The sequence below is a fragment of the Ciona robusta genome, chromosome 1 (genome assembly GCF_009617815.1).
Source record: "Ciona robusta chromosome 1, ASM961781v2".
Lineage (NCBI taxonomy): Eukaryota > Metazoa > Chordata > Ascidiacea > Phlebobranchia > Cionidae > Ciona > Ciona robusta.
The window spans coordinates 7003518-7016744 of NC_143235.1; the positions used below are offsets into that span (position 1 = coordinate 7003518).

The 13227-nt window shown below is 36.5% G+C and overlaps 2 protein-coding genes across 3 annotated transcripts; both read left to right on the forward strand.

Moving 5' to 3' along the window:
* Positions 1-684: 684 nt before the first annotated feature.
* LOC149742366 (uncharacterized) lies at positions 685-5600 on the forward strand. Of its 2 annotated transcripts, none has more exons than XM_089893945.1 (10): positions 685-917; positions 1994-2071; positions 2133-2206; positions 2565-2634; positions 2704-2915; positions 3520-3655; positions 3769-3980; positions 4520-4634; positions 4756-4945; positions 5378-5600. In XM_089893945.1, the coding sequence occupies exons 1-10, from the start codon at positions 734-736 to the stop codon at positions 5460-5462; spliced, it is 1356 nt and encodes a 451-aa protein (XP_089750071.1). In that variant the 5' UTR covers positions 685-733; the 3' UTR covers positions 5463-5600. The 2 variants fall into 2 exon arrangements, with proteins under 2 accessions (XP_089750071.1, XP_089750072.1); XM_089893946.1 differs by lacking the exon at positions 685-917 and adding an exon at positions 1645-1884.
* A 1725-nt stretch (positions 5601-7325) lies between these two features.
* LOC149742367 (uncharacterized) lies at positions 7326-13005 on the forward strand. The gene has a single exon (XM_089878926.1). It carries the CDS (start codon positions 8907-8909, stop codon positions 11478-11480), a length of 2574 nt encoding a protein of 857 aa, XP_089735052.1. The 5' UTR covers positions 7326-8906; the 3' UTR covers positions 11481-13005.
* Positions 13006-13227: the final 222 nt, after the last annotated feature.

Consider the following 13227-nt stretch of genomic DNA (forward strand, 5'->3'; position numbering starts at 1 on the left):
ACGGGATGTAACTTATGTTGATATTTTTGGTTTCATAACTAAACAAATTAGTGGCTGTGAAACTATTTGCCTTCAAGCTACAACGTAAACCAATATAGGGAAACTGTCTATCATTGGTGTGCAGTCATGCATGGAGGACAAAGTTCCTATCAGGCCTGGTTTGGGTAGACGAGACACCACATATCCTACAGTTTTTGCATTTTTCTTCCATTTTTTCTCGTACGTTACACAAGGCGCATCGTCGTCCACTTTTGTTATACCCTTTCTCCTGCAGACCAAAAAAAACAGATATTGCTGACATTTTCCCCAAATAGATTGCTATTTCTGGTTTACAAAAAAAACACGTGAGATATTCTAAAGTGAAAATTTATAAAAAAAAATAAATTTGAAACGCATTGTTTTAAGAGAGGGTAAGAAAAAAGTTAAGTCTTGATTTTTGAGGGATTTGTCAGGATGTTTCTTGGTGGCAAGTTTTGTTACCATAGGTGAACCCTATAGACAGCTTTAAACCAAATACAAACATGTTGTTCAATTTAAGTGTAAAAGTACATGAAAAAGTTGGAAATAAGCACAGTGTTTTATAAGTTATATTTTTCTATAATAATAGCTTCATCAACTCAATCTGTTGCTATCAAAAACATCCAATAGATGACTAAATAAAATGTAGAATATTTTCGATTCAGCAAATTTTTATAAGAAAGCAAAGGATATTTTTATAGTAGTAAAAGAAAATATGAACCAGTGTCTTAAATACAGCATTCGATGTTTAGCGCTAGCGAGCTATGTGGCGCAGTCAAATGCTCAAGGTTTGTCGCCGCAAGATTCACTAGTTGCCTTCATTGTATTGGGGGTAGTAACAATAATGGCAATTCTAATTGTTGCTCTGTCTCTTTATTTGCTTTATAGAAGATTAAAAGGTAAGAAATGAACGTTAATTTTATAGATAAGCCCTAAATATGTGTTGTCTAACTTGTATTTAATATTTTTGTTTATCTTGCAATCAAACCGCTGTGGTGTATATACAAACATAGGCCACAAATTAATGTAACGTAGGATACGGAAAGATGGAACACTTTTAGCACAATATGTTTAAATACCCTGATCATGTTTTCAACAACTAACAAAGATCTATGGAAGCCGTGAGAATGCGGTTTCATAATTCTTTGAATGTGATTTATTTACCACCCATGTGTCGAGTAAATAAAATGAAAAGTTGTCCCATCTTCCCCCACCCTACTATGTATGTGTTTAATCGGAGTAACAATTATTGTTATATTTTGTGTGAATTTATTGTAGCCATAACGGTGCGCATAGCCTAAATATTAGGTACTAATTTGTATTACCTGGTTAAAAGCAAAACAGCGGACTGAATTGACTGAGGTTCTGCGTCAATGCACACGCTGCTTTAACGGGAATGAGCGTTGCGTTGTGGTGCAATGATAAAAACAAGTAATATTTTAAAAGTTACAATTTGAAATAATATCCAATTCTTAAAATGCCAGATATCACGTAACTGATATATATTTCTTTCGCCAAGTGTTATAGCGTTCACTGTTCACGATCCTGTTTAAAATAAGGTAAAAAAAGTAACAAGACTGTGGTTTTACGCTTCATCTGGGTCTTCGCGTGACCAATCGTTTTGTTTGCCCGGTATACTTCACGGTGGGTGCGGATATAAAATCGTTCAAACGAGTGAGAACTCTCTTTTCGGTTGAACAGTGGTAGGGATTTTTTGCCCACCCGAAATGTATATGGACATGTCTTATTTTTGGTCTGCTACTTACGGCCCAGGATTTCTAGGATTTTTTGTTGATTTGTTTTTCGTTTTTGTGATTTTGGAACTTATAGCATTACTGGTGTTTACAGGGTGTATGTGGAAATTATGTAAGTTGTGAAGTTTATTCGTTTTATGTACATAGGAAATTATTGGTATTGCTACAGATATAAATCTACCGTTATATTAATTTAATATATTTGTGTTTTGCTATCGCAGCATCGAATGGTAATCTTTCTACTTCATCGCTGGTTGCATATGAAAATCCAGTAGCTGCTGCCGAGTCTGCACCGAAAGGTTATATAAAAAAACATTTTAGAAGACTTACAACTGCTATAACTTGTCTGTATTTTTTTAGGAACGGGGTTACGAGAAACGAAATCATTTCAGGAAATCGGCACACAAACCGTTCCTACCACCGACATTACTGAGGTGAATAATTTTCTTCATCATTTCTCGTGTTTAGAGTAAATGCACTGCTGCGTATTCGTTAGATTATGGCTATATAGCCTATACTGTTGGTAAAACACGAACCACAGCAGTACCGCGTTAGATTTGAGTCTGGCAGTTCATGGCACCTTGTATAAGCTTGTATGAACCCAAATATTTATCAACGCATATCCAATTAACCAAATTACTTAGAAACTTTATATAAATAATTAATTCATGTTTACCACATTTTTGCCTTGAGGCAAGCCGGTTAGCCTACCTTGTCTATGAATATAACGTTGCACTAATTGATCAATAAGTAAGACACACATTATCTATAACCAGTATATACAAATTTTAGAACGCAGATGACGGCCAAAAATATGCAAATGAGAAATCCACATCTATTCAAAATAATGATTTTGTTCAAGGTAACCGTTTCGTCGACACTTTGCGAACAGTTATATTATATATATGTTCACTATTAAACTATTTTCTAGAGGATGTTTTTGTGTTCAAAAGCTCTTACTCTTCAACGTCGAACCATGACCAGCATGAACATCAGCCTCGCTCTCGACCCAACCTTGAACGACGGAAGTCCCGAGATGATATCGTGTTTCAATCTGGTTGGAGAAAAACCGTAAAGTTGTTGGATCTGATCAAGGCGAATGTTATAAGGGAGTCAAGAGTTCTACAGCTTGAACACGAAACAGTAAGATTTGTTCAAATATTACTTAAACCAAAAAATGGTCTAAATGAAGGAATGTGACAGTCCTTAACAAGGGCGGTCTAATTCGGGTACCTAATAAAACTACAGGTTGCACGCGGTTGCAAACGGTTGCAGGTATTTTAGTTATTTCGACCAGAAATGCTACGCGGCCATGTTCAAAAGAAGTTAAATGACCATACGAGTGTAACAAACCAACTTTTGGTCCGATACCTCGAATGTTTTTTTAGTTATGGTCAAAAAACCATTACGCGGTAGCAAACGGTTGCAGATATTTTAGTTATTTCGATAACTCAAAAACCATTTGAGGTATCGGACCAAAAGTTGGTTTGTTAAACTTGTATGGTCATTTGACATCCATTGGACCGCGTAGCGTTTCTGATCGAAATAAACGAAATATCTGCAACCGTTTGCAACCGCGCGCAACCGTTTGCAACCTGTAGTTTTATTAGGGACCCGTCTAATTCACATATATCGTGCCCGCTTACGAGTTACCACGTGTTATAAAACTTTGTGGGTAAGCAGTTTGTTTTTGAGTTTTGATTTATATAAGGCTAAGAATTTAGATAACCCATAAGGCTGTGTTTAGATCACAGAAGAAGAAGTCGAAAAAGAATTGAAACCTTATCTTATTGGAAAATATCCCATTGCGGGAATCTACAACGACGTAGCTGGCTGCAAAATGTCATTATATGATGCATACAAAGATAGCATTATTTCTAGAGGTACGATTTAGTAAATTGGCAAGCAAATTTTGATCTTCAAATCACAGTGCAAAATGTACTATATTTTTTTACTGAAAATAACCTGTGACATAAACATAATATATCTTGCTCAGGTACGGCCCTTAGTTTATTGGAAGCACAAGCTGCCGTTGGTAGCATTATTGATCCACATAAAGGTAGCAAGATGGGCGTTGCTGATGCTCTTCAACAAGAGTTGCTCGATAAAAACTTTGCTGCCGTGCTTTTTAGAGCAGAACGTGCTGTAACTGGGTACAAAGTAAAAGATTCAAACGAGAAACTATCTTTGTTTCAAGCCATGCAAAAAGTAAGTGGGCCGATTAAAAATCACTTAGGCATACCAGCAGTGTACTTTCTGTTCCCATACATTTTAGGGTGCTTGGCCGGTTGCGAAAGATAATTTTGCGACAATTAATTTTGATACACAACAACCGTAATTTTTAATATATCATACATTAAAATTTAATTCATAAAGCCTTCGATTTTGTTGTTTCTAATATTTTTCGAGAACAGGTTCAGTACCTAAACGGCGCATTGGTTGGAGAGCTTGCCTTTAAGTTGGGATGCGGATTTGACACGTACTGCTCCCACTGTGGGAGTGTGTGTCCAAGACACTTTACGGCAGCTGCTCTAACCAAGTTGTTCTTATTGGGTTTTCCAAATTGTCAGACATAAAAAAGTATCACACATAAAAAAACTATGCACAAAAAAACTATTACCCACAAAGTTACATCGTTTAAGCCGGCACAAGGACTAAAAAGTTGCGCTCATTTATTCAACAACATAGGAGAAAAATGTGTAGCATGTTTGCTTAACAACAAAGTTCTATAAAACATATATTTCCAGGGTCTTGTGGTTGAAAAACATGGCATTCGATTACTGGAAGCTCAAATTGCCACTGGTGGTATTATTGACCCAGTAGCAAATCATAGATTACCAGTGGAGGTCGCGTTTGAACGAGGTGATTCTTGTTAGCAGTATATGTATAGCAATAACAAGCTAGCTTTTCTGTAATGGAATGAAACGAAAGTTGCGTACACCATTTTTTTTGTAAATTTGTCTAAAAGGAATATTCATGTCAGGTTTGTTTAACGAGAGATTACATCGAACACTTGAAGATCCTACTGATGATACAAAAGGTTTTCTTGACCCGAATACAAAAGAGAATCTCACATATTTGGAACTTCTTGAACGATGTGTTGAAGATCCAGACACGGAGCTGCTGTTGTTGCCACTTGTTCGGCCAGAAGAAAAAAAATATTATAAAGGCGGGTGGGTCGAGTTATACGAAAACAATATTATTGTCGGCAATATTGTTAAACAAAAAATGTCCATGCATTTGAATCCAAATGAGTTAAATTTAATAATGAATTTAAAATACAGTATACTGTGGGGTGAAAGTGGAAACTTAGGACCTAAATTCCACAGTCCAATCGTGTATGAAACAGCAGTTAACAACAATGTTTTAGAGTCGTCTACAGTTATATATTTTTAAAAATTTTCTTTATATACTACCAAATAGAACGAGAAAAGAAAACAAAACCTTGGCTTATCTTACCCCTTCCTACTATTATCACGCGGGTGTTTTTGTTTAAAAAATAAACTGTATAGCACCAACAAAGCTTCATACGGCAACGTATAGCGTGTTTGTATAGTAAGTTACATTAATTACATTCATACACGAAAAAATACATATGCACACAGGCACTTGGAAGAAACATCGATTAGAACCAGAATGTCTGTCTCAAAAAGTCGAACAACCAGTTCGTCGTCTACAGAAGAAGGGTGACAGAAGAGGAAGCTTTGTACATACATTTCTTTCATCAACCGAGAAATCTAGCCGTTCTTGGTTGTTTATATTATTGGTTGCTTCTTAACAAGTAATAATAAAATGATTTAGGCATTTTAAGCCAAATTGAAAGATAAAGTTTCAATTCTTTAATAATGATTTGGCGCGTTTTAGTCTAATTTTATTGCCGAGAAAAGGCTGGTACATTTCTTAAATATTTGTTGGTTAAATGCAACAGCTCAAAAATATCGTATAGTATAAAATAAAGCAATGGTTATCACATAACGCCTTTTTTATTTTTAAGTTATTGCATACTATGTATTCTATTTCTTTTGATTACCGCAACGTTATGATAAATATAAGTTACATACATTCATTATGTTTATAAAAGGTAGGGTAAAAAATAAACACAGCGTAAGACATGCCATTTTTTAAAAACTTTTCTTACCGTTGCATTTAACAGTAGACGAAAGAATACAGTATTATTCGACAGTATTCATGCGGTCCAACAAAGTGCGCGGCATTAATGATAGGGGAGACCGGGGAAGGATAAGACGTTTTTTTGAAAATTGCTAATATTTTTTTTATGCGTCACGTGAAATTAAATATTAGTTTGTTGTAAAGGATGATCCTTTGCCGAAAAAGGGTAGGAAAGTCGCTTGCCAAAGCAAATTAGAAATGCATGCAAAAGGTCAAATTCCTAATGTTCCTAAATTGCCCCGGTACCGGGGTCACCTCGGACATGACCGGGGTAACCTCGAATAGTATACGTTTTTTTTGTTTTATTCAACACCGCTAGTAAAAACGACAAACGAAATAACAAAAATTATCTAATATTTCAAACGACTATAGGCTATAGCTGATACTTTAGCAAATATTATAACGAGAAAGGTTATTTGCCTTTTGGATCTCCCGATGGATACGGGATTAGGCAGAACTGAGGCAATCCGGTTACTTTCAATTAACGGCATGGTTGTCTTCTACTAGCGGCTCAACGAATGAATTTACCTCTGTAAAATTTTATGTCGAGATCTTTGTCATTTTCCTCTTTATTGCAGTCTTTAAAGTCAACCACTTTGCCTACATAAAAGAATGCTTTCTTGTCATGCGCATCATATTTTACAAGTACGAAGTCTCCCACATCAGCTTTTTTCTTTTAGTGTGGGTGTGGAAACATCTTCCTCACTACACACTTCATCCGTTGATTTTTCAGGGGTGAAAGATGGTTGTACAAATTATCAGCCATACAAAAAAATACAAAAAATCCTCTTAAAATAATTACCCACAAAGCAACATACTTGGTAATTCGTACTCTGACACGAGGTGTATATAAAACAAAACATCCGTGTTTAATGACTGTTGTTTTTCGGCCACTCAAGAATAAAGTAAGTTACATTCATTCGTTTTCTAGCATTATATTTAATTACTACATAATTAAACTTTGTCCAAATTCTTTAAAACAATCGTGTTTAGGAGCGATAAATGCGTTGCACCTACTGCTGCACGGCCACAAATGGCGACTTAAAACCACCCTGTTAGTTACTACAGGCTTGTTTTTATTCGAGCTTATTTAACCGTTTTGGTAAAACCAGCACCATGGCAATGCAGTTAGTACCCCTGCGCTAACCACCTTCAAAGTAACATGTATGGCTACCTGTAAGCTGGTACGAGTTGTATAAAACAAAACATCCGTGTTATAACACACGAGGATAAAGCAACATTCATTCAAAAATGGTAATTATTATTCTGCTTATTATTTTAATATGTGCTCACTTATTAGTGGTTTACTCTCTTGTTCTAGCAGAATGTTGGCAGAATTTTTTGGGTCCCTCTAAAATGTCAGTGTGCCGCAGTGTGCGCAGTGTGCGCAGTGTGCGCAGTGTGCCGCTGTGTGCCGCAATGAGCGCAGGGTTCGCAAACTATGTTTTTTACCTTTTCTCCAAATAGAAAACAAAATAACCATGTTTTTACATTTTTCAACCTTTAAAATTGTGAAAAATATGCATAATCCCTATACCCGCTGTGTTATATTTTGGACAAAAAAAACAGTGGACAATTTGCCCTCCACGTAACAATGTGTTTTCTGCTTAGGTTTTTCATGCTTTGGTACAGATCATAAAACGGAGGCAGCCTAATCAACTGCTTCTTCTGCCGGTTAGCATATCGTAAACATTATTGTGACGTACATGTATCATTGTTACATGTCAATGCAATAAGGTCAAAGAAAGGTTAGAAAGCATGCCTTTTCCAACATAACCAATCTAGTGAGAAATGTCGCACGTGTGATTTGAAGCGCTGAAATTCTATGACTTATTTCAATTGATTAGGACATTATTAAAGACAATATTAGGATATTTTATGTGCAGTGTGCATAGTCTGAGCAGTGTGTACAGTGTGGCAGTTTCTAGCAGACGAATTACATTGCCTAATCACGTGGTTATAAAGCAGGATTTTGTTCAGTTTAGTTGCAATAATGAGAAAATACGCGAAGTATCCGTGTGGGACATGTTCTGCAAACTGCAAATTGGATTCTTTGTATTGCGAATTGTGTTTTACATGGTTTCATGCATCATGTGAATCTGTTTCTTTAAAAGACATGTACTTTCTCGGCTCATTAAAAAATGTGCCATACATATGCATGAAATGTTCTTCGTTCAGTGATGGGTCTTTCGATTTTTGTATGTCAGCAATGCGTTTATCCCAGGTATTTCGATTGCATACATTATGATTTAAGGTTATAAATGGTTAACGTTTATTTATAGAGCTCTCGGTTATAATTGGGATATCATTAACTTTTTTAGTACAATTTATACAATATATAGGACACCCGTTGAGCAACTGTAATGCCGTTATCTCTGCCGCCTATAATCATTTTCTTTAACCGCAGGCAAGTAAAAGGGGAATGGCGCACCTGGTCGATTGCGCAAATCGAGAGGCAATAATACTACGAAACAACAATTTCAATCACAAAATACCTGTACCCTTTACTTTGGATAATAATCTCAGCATTGACAGTTACTCTACTTTAATATTAGATAATAGTGCTTTTCCTGGAATGGTACCACTAAAAACAACCGGTGATGGAAACTGTCTGTTCAATGCTATGTCAACTGCCCTGATTCACAACGAAAGCATAGCAATGGAGCTCAGGGTAAGATGTTGTCTGGAAATGATTACAAACAAACAGTTTTACGTAAGTCATCCCTTGGCAAATTCATTAGAATGCGTTTCCCCGGAACACGATATATCTTGTATTGATTGTGCGACACCGTATCGATGGTCTTCCGCCTGGACCATTCTCACACTTACAAAGGTTATTCAGCGACCAATCCTCTCAGTCTACCCTGTTTGTAATGGGGTAGGGTACATGACAAAGTACCTCAGATTCTTTCTCGTTTGTTTTCTTGTGGTGACAATTATAGTACCGATGCCATAATAATAATAATGTGGACGAGGATCGGTAAACATAATGGAAGAACGTGGCTTCCAAACCATTTCGTCCCTTTGATAAAACAGCAGGTTCTATGTGGTCACACCACCCCAATTAGCAAGATGGAAGTGCGTAAAAATGAATATGAGCAGAAAGAAGATAGTTCAGGAAAGCGTAAAAATGAATTTGGAGAGAAAGAAGATAGTTTGGAAGTGCCTAAAAATGAATTTGGAGAGAAAGAAGATAGTTTGGAAGTGCGTAATAATGAATTTGGAGAGAAAGAAGATAGTTTCGGAGAGCGTAAAAATGAATATGAGCAGAAAGAAGATAGTTTGGAAGTGCCTAAAAATGAATTTGGAAAGAAAGAAGATAGTTTGGAAGTGCGTAATAATGAATTTGGAGAGAAAGAAGATAGTTTCGGAGAGCGTAAAAATGAATATGAGCAGAAAGAAGATAGTTTGGAAGTGCGTAAAAACGAATATGAGAAGAAAGAATATAGTTTCGGAGAGCGTCAAAATGAATTTGGAGAGAATGAAGATAGTTTCGGAGAACGTCAAAATGAATTTGGACAGAATGAAGATAGTCTCGGAGAACGTCAAAATGAATTTGGAGAGCGTAAAGCAACCGACGAATGTGATGACCTGGTTAGAAAATGTGATAGAGAGGTGGAAAATGTGGACGAAGGTAGTGGCGATGTATTACCATTTAATGAATTTTTACCGACGAGAGAGTTGTATGGTCACGTAACCAATGCATTTTCCACAGTGATACCATGTGTTCCAATTGGCAAGAAAGAGAATGTATTCTTTCTTGTATCCAATGAAATAAACTTGAATCGACGCGCTGCTGGTTTGAACAATGTTTTCCATGACGATTGTGGAGCGTGGACGAAAACCAGACGTTACGTTTCCTATCATCTATTCCCGGACTTTCGACAGATCTACTTGTATCAGGGAAAATACTGCAACAGAAAAACGAAACCCATTAGGTTTTACACAATAATTGACCCTCAGCCTCAACAAAACCAAATTATTAAAATTGGAAGGTACACTGCCCAACTAAAGCACGATCCTAATTATAAGAAAAAAGTGAGTTGGATAATAGACTCAAATCACACGAAGTACATTGTGGAGTATCGCGGAAAATTTCCTGGTTATGCGTCTCACGGGAACAGTCGGCGAAGCGATCAAAATTATATCAGAACCGACTTTGAAACAACACAAACCATGCGCAGTCGTGTTTTAACAGAAAGCGCCAAGAATATATACAACAAAATACTGAACAAATCTGATGTTTTTAGTGGAGCAAGGAATTTACAGCAGCTTCACAATCTTAAGTATAATGAAAAAAAGATAAACCGGCCAACAAAAAGCTACAGCTCAAACTATTGTGAAGATTTGATGGAAGTCATAAGCATGGTACAAACTGATGAATTCGTACAGGCGGTTATCAACAGAAAGCATGAGCCGAGTTCCATTATTTTATATTCTTCTTCCATGTTAGAGGATCTAAAACGATTTTGCTTTACTGGGAAGTCGGTTCTTTGCGTGGACAAAACCTACAATTTGGGGAACATTTATGTTACCACGATCGTTTATAGAAATTTAAGTATGGTAAGATGTTCCACAGGAAAGCATCCTTTATTTTTAGGTCCAATATACCTTCACCACAGATCCGATATGGAAACGTATTTTCAATTTTTTGGTCATTTGAGCGGTGTCCTTAAGATCGATCACAGCAAAGCAATATTTGGCACTGATGATGAGAAAGCGCTCCATCACGCAATAGTAAAAGCGTTTCCAGAATCCCATCACACACTATGCTGCAGGCATTTAAAAGAAAATTTAGGTAGAAATATGGTGGAAAAAGGTGTTAACCAACAAGACAGAAAGATGATCACAAATGAAGTATTTGACACATTAAAAGCAAAAGATATTATAGAGTTTGACGAACAAGTATCTGGATGTTTAAAATATTGCGAAGAAAATTATCCCAGTCTATCATTATATCTTGCGAACCGCTTGTTTCCTTTGATGAAAGAAAAAGTCTGGTCAAAACGGAACCTGGTTGGTATTGACTGGAAAAATAATTTTTCCGAATCAATGAACCATGTTCTGAAGGTAAAGACGGAGTGGAGACAACAAAAACTGGTTAAATTGATTGATTTGCTACGGGCACATGCCGACTCGCAATTTGGTGATACTAAAAAAGCAATCGTCGGTACGGGTCCGTTTAAGTTAGACCCGATATTTCTAAAATTTAAAGTAAGCCCAGAGCAATGGGTTGGAAAGAATTCGAGTGAGAGGTTACACCACATGAATTCGTTTTTTAAATTTAAAAGTGCTCTAACACCGCAAGAAAGCTGTCTTGCTTCGACAGACGAGAAATTACTTACAAAAAGACATTCGGAAATGTCGGGAAAAAAAAAAAACACCATAGGAAACGGTTTAGAGCGGAACGCACGAAAAAGAACTTTGTTTAAACTTTTGCAGTACTTTTATTTAAATAAGTGTTTTGAGCGATTTTTTTCTTTTGTTATTTTTTTGTCTATTTGGTTCATTGCCGATTTGATACTATCTTTCTTTTAAGTTATTTCGTTGGAAACTTATAATTCGTTACCTTTTATTAAATATTTCGTTCAAAGACTTTCTTTCGGTTAAAACATTGACATGCAGGTTGCTTTGCATGTAAATGTCGAATATAGCAGCAATGCACCAGGGTTAAATAATACTGCGCACTTCAACCGTTTGATTTGCAGCACTCAATGACGACTGGCCGAAATGTACATTTGAGTATCACGACTGTACAGTTATCAACATACTACGGTGAGCCCAATCTAGTTTTCTGTTAACGTTTAGGTTTCACTGCGGCACACTGCGCACACTGCGGCACACTGCGGCACACTGCGGCACACTGCGGCACACTGCGGGCACTGCGGGCACTGCGGCACAATGCGCACACTGCGGCACACTGCGCACACTACGGCACACTGCGCACACTGCGGCACACTGCGCACACTGCGGCACACTGCGGCACACTGCGCACACTGCGCACACTGCGCACACTGCGCACACTGACAATTTAGAGGTACCGGAATTTTAGTAGTCTATTTTCAGCATTTCTAGCTTTTCTAGTACGTAAGCTACTGACTGTTTTAATTATAGATTACCGTTTCGTAAGTTAATCTTATCATTGCGATTAATTTTAACTTAAACAAGTATGGAATTTTACGTTTATAATATTTTAATAAACATGCTACCGTTGTTATGTTTTAAACTCTCTGTATTATTCTGTTTGTTTTTAAAAACGCCCTTGTTTTTGCTTTTAACGCTCAGTGTGTCTATTGTTTATCTTTGTGGCAAGTCTCTATGGCTGACAATTTAGACAACACAGCAGTGATATAGTGACTGAGTTAATCCTTTAGTTGGTGACGAATGAAAATTTCCAAAAAATGTTATTTGGGCCTCACTGATACGTGATACCCACTGTATTTTTTGCCGAAACTTTGAAACCCTCTGATTCTCTGAAAAGAATTTGTTAAGCCTTTTTAAATTTATGTTCCTTTCTTAGACAATTTGTCTTGTCTAGAGCCCAGAAAGAGTAGATTTTCAATAACTATCATTATCATTTAATATTGACCTAATCTGCAGAATGTGGCAGTTTCTAATACATGGAGCTATACAGAGAATACGGAAAAAAATTTTCCGCTAGGAGGCGATGACAAATTCGTTTCTCTATTCTATGGGAAGCAGTTAGTTTCACGGTTTATACACAAGAGATATAAACCCCTAACACTAACCCCTAATCCCTAACCCCTAACTCCTAACCCCAAACTCGTCAAACAAAAAAAACTTGAAAAAAATATAAAAAAAAGTATTCCACTGTGCGGGACTCGAACCCGGTAAAAATGAAACAAAGAGAGTTTACGACCGCACGCAAACCGTTACACCACAGAGCCGACGATAGTTAACACAACGAAAGAGCGTATAAACCGACCTAATGTAGCAAATATGTTATTACTAATGTTTTATGTATTTAGAAAGGTATTTTTATTATTTAATTAATTTGTTTTACATTTATTAACACTTTGTAGTGCTGTTTTGTTCGTTTTTCCGTATTTGTTAATTTAAATAATTACCGCCACCTAGCGGAAAAAAGTTTTCCGTCTTCTCTGTATAGTCCTATGTGTTTCTAATGAGATATCATTCATGTAAAAAGGTTATTTTTCACGTACATACATATTATCAATAAAAATTATGGTGAAAACTGCACATATTTTTAACCCGCGCTAAATATGGTTAGTAGTATACCCCAAAGTTAGTATAGACCAAGTTA

Bases quoted from the DNA above. Each gene is read 5' to 3' on its own strand.
- LOC149742366 (XM_089893945.1), top strand. From the start codon at position 734: ATGAACCAGTGTCTTAAATACAGCATTCGATGTTTAGCGCTAGCGAGC. The intron at 2,207-2,564 runs GTGAATAATTTT...TACAAATTTTAG, and splicing joins CTACCACCGACATTACTGAG to AACGCAGATGACGGCCAAAA. The intron at 4,635-4,755 runs GTGATTCTTGTT...TATTCATGTCAG, and splicing joins GGAGGTCGCGTTTGAACGAG to GTTTGTTTAACGAGAGATTA.
- LOC149742367 (XM_089878926.1), top strand. From the start codon at position 8,907: ATGTGGACGAGGATCGGTAAACATAATGGAAGAACGTGGCTTCCAAAC.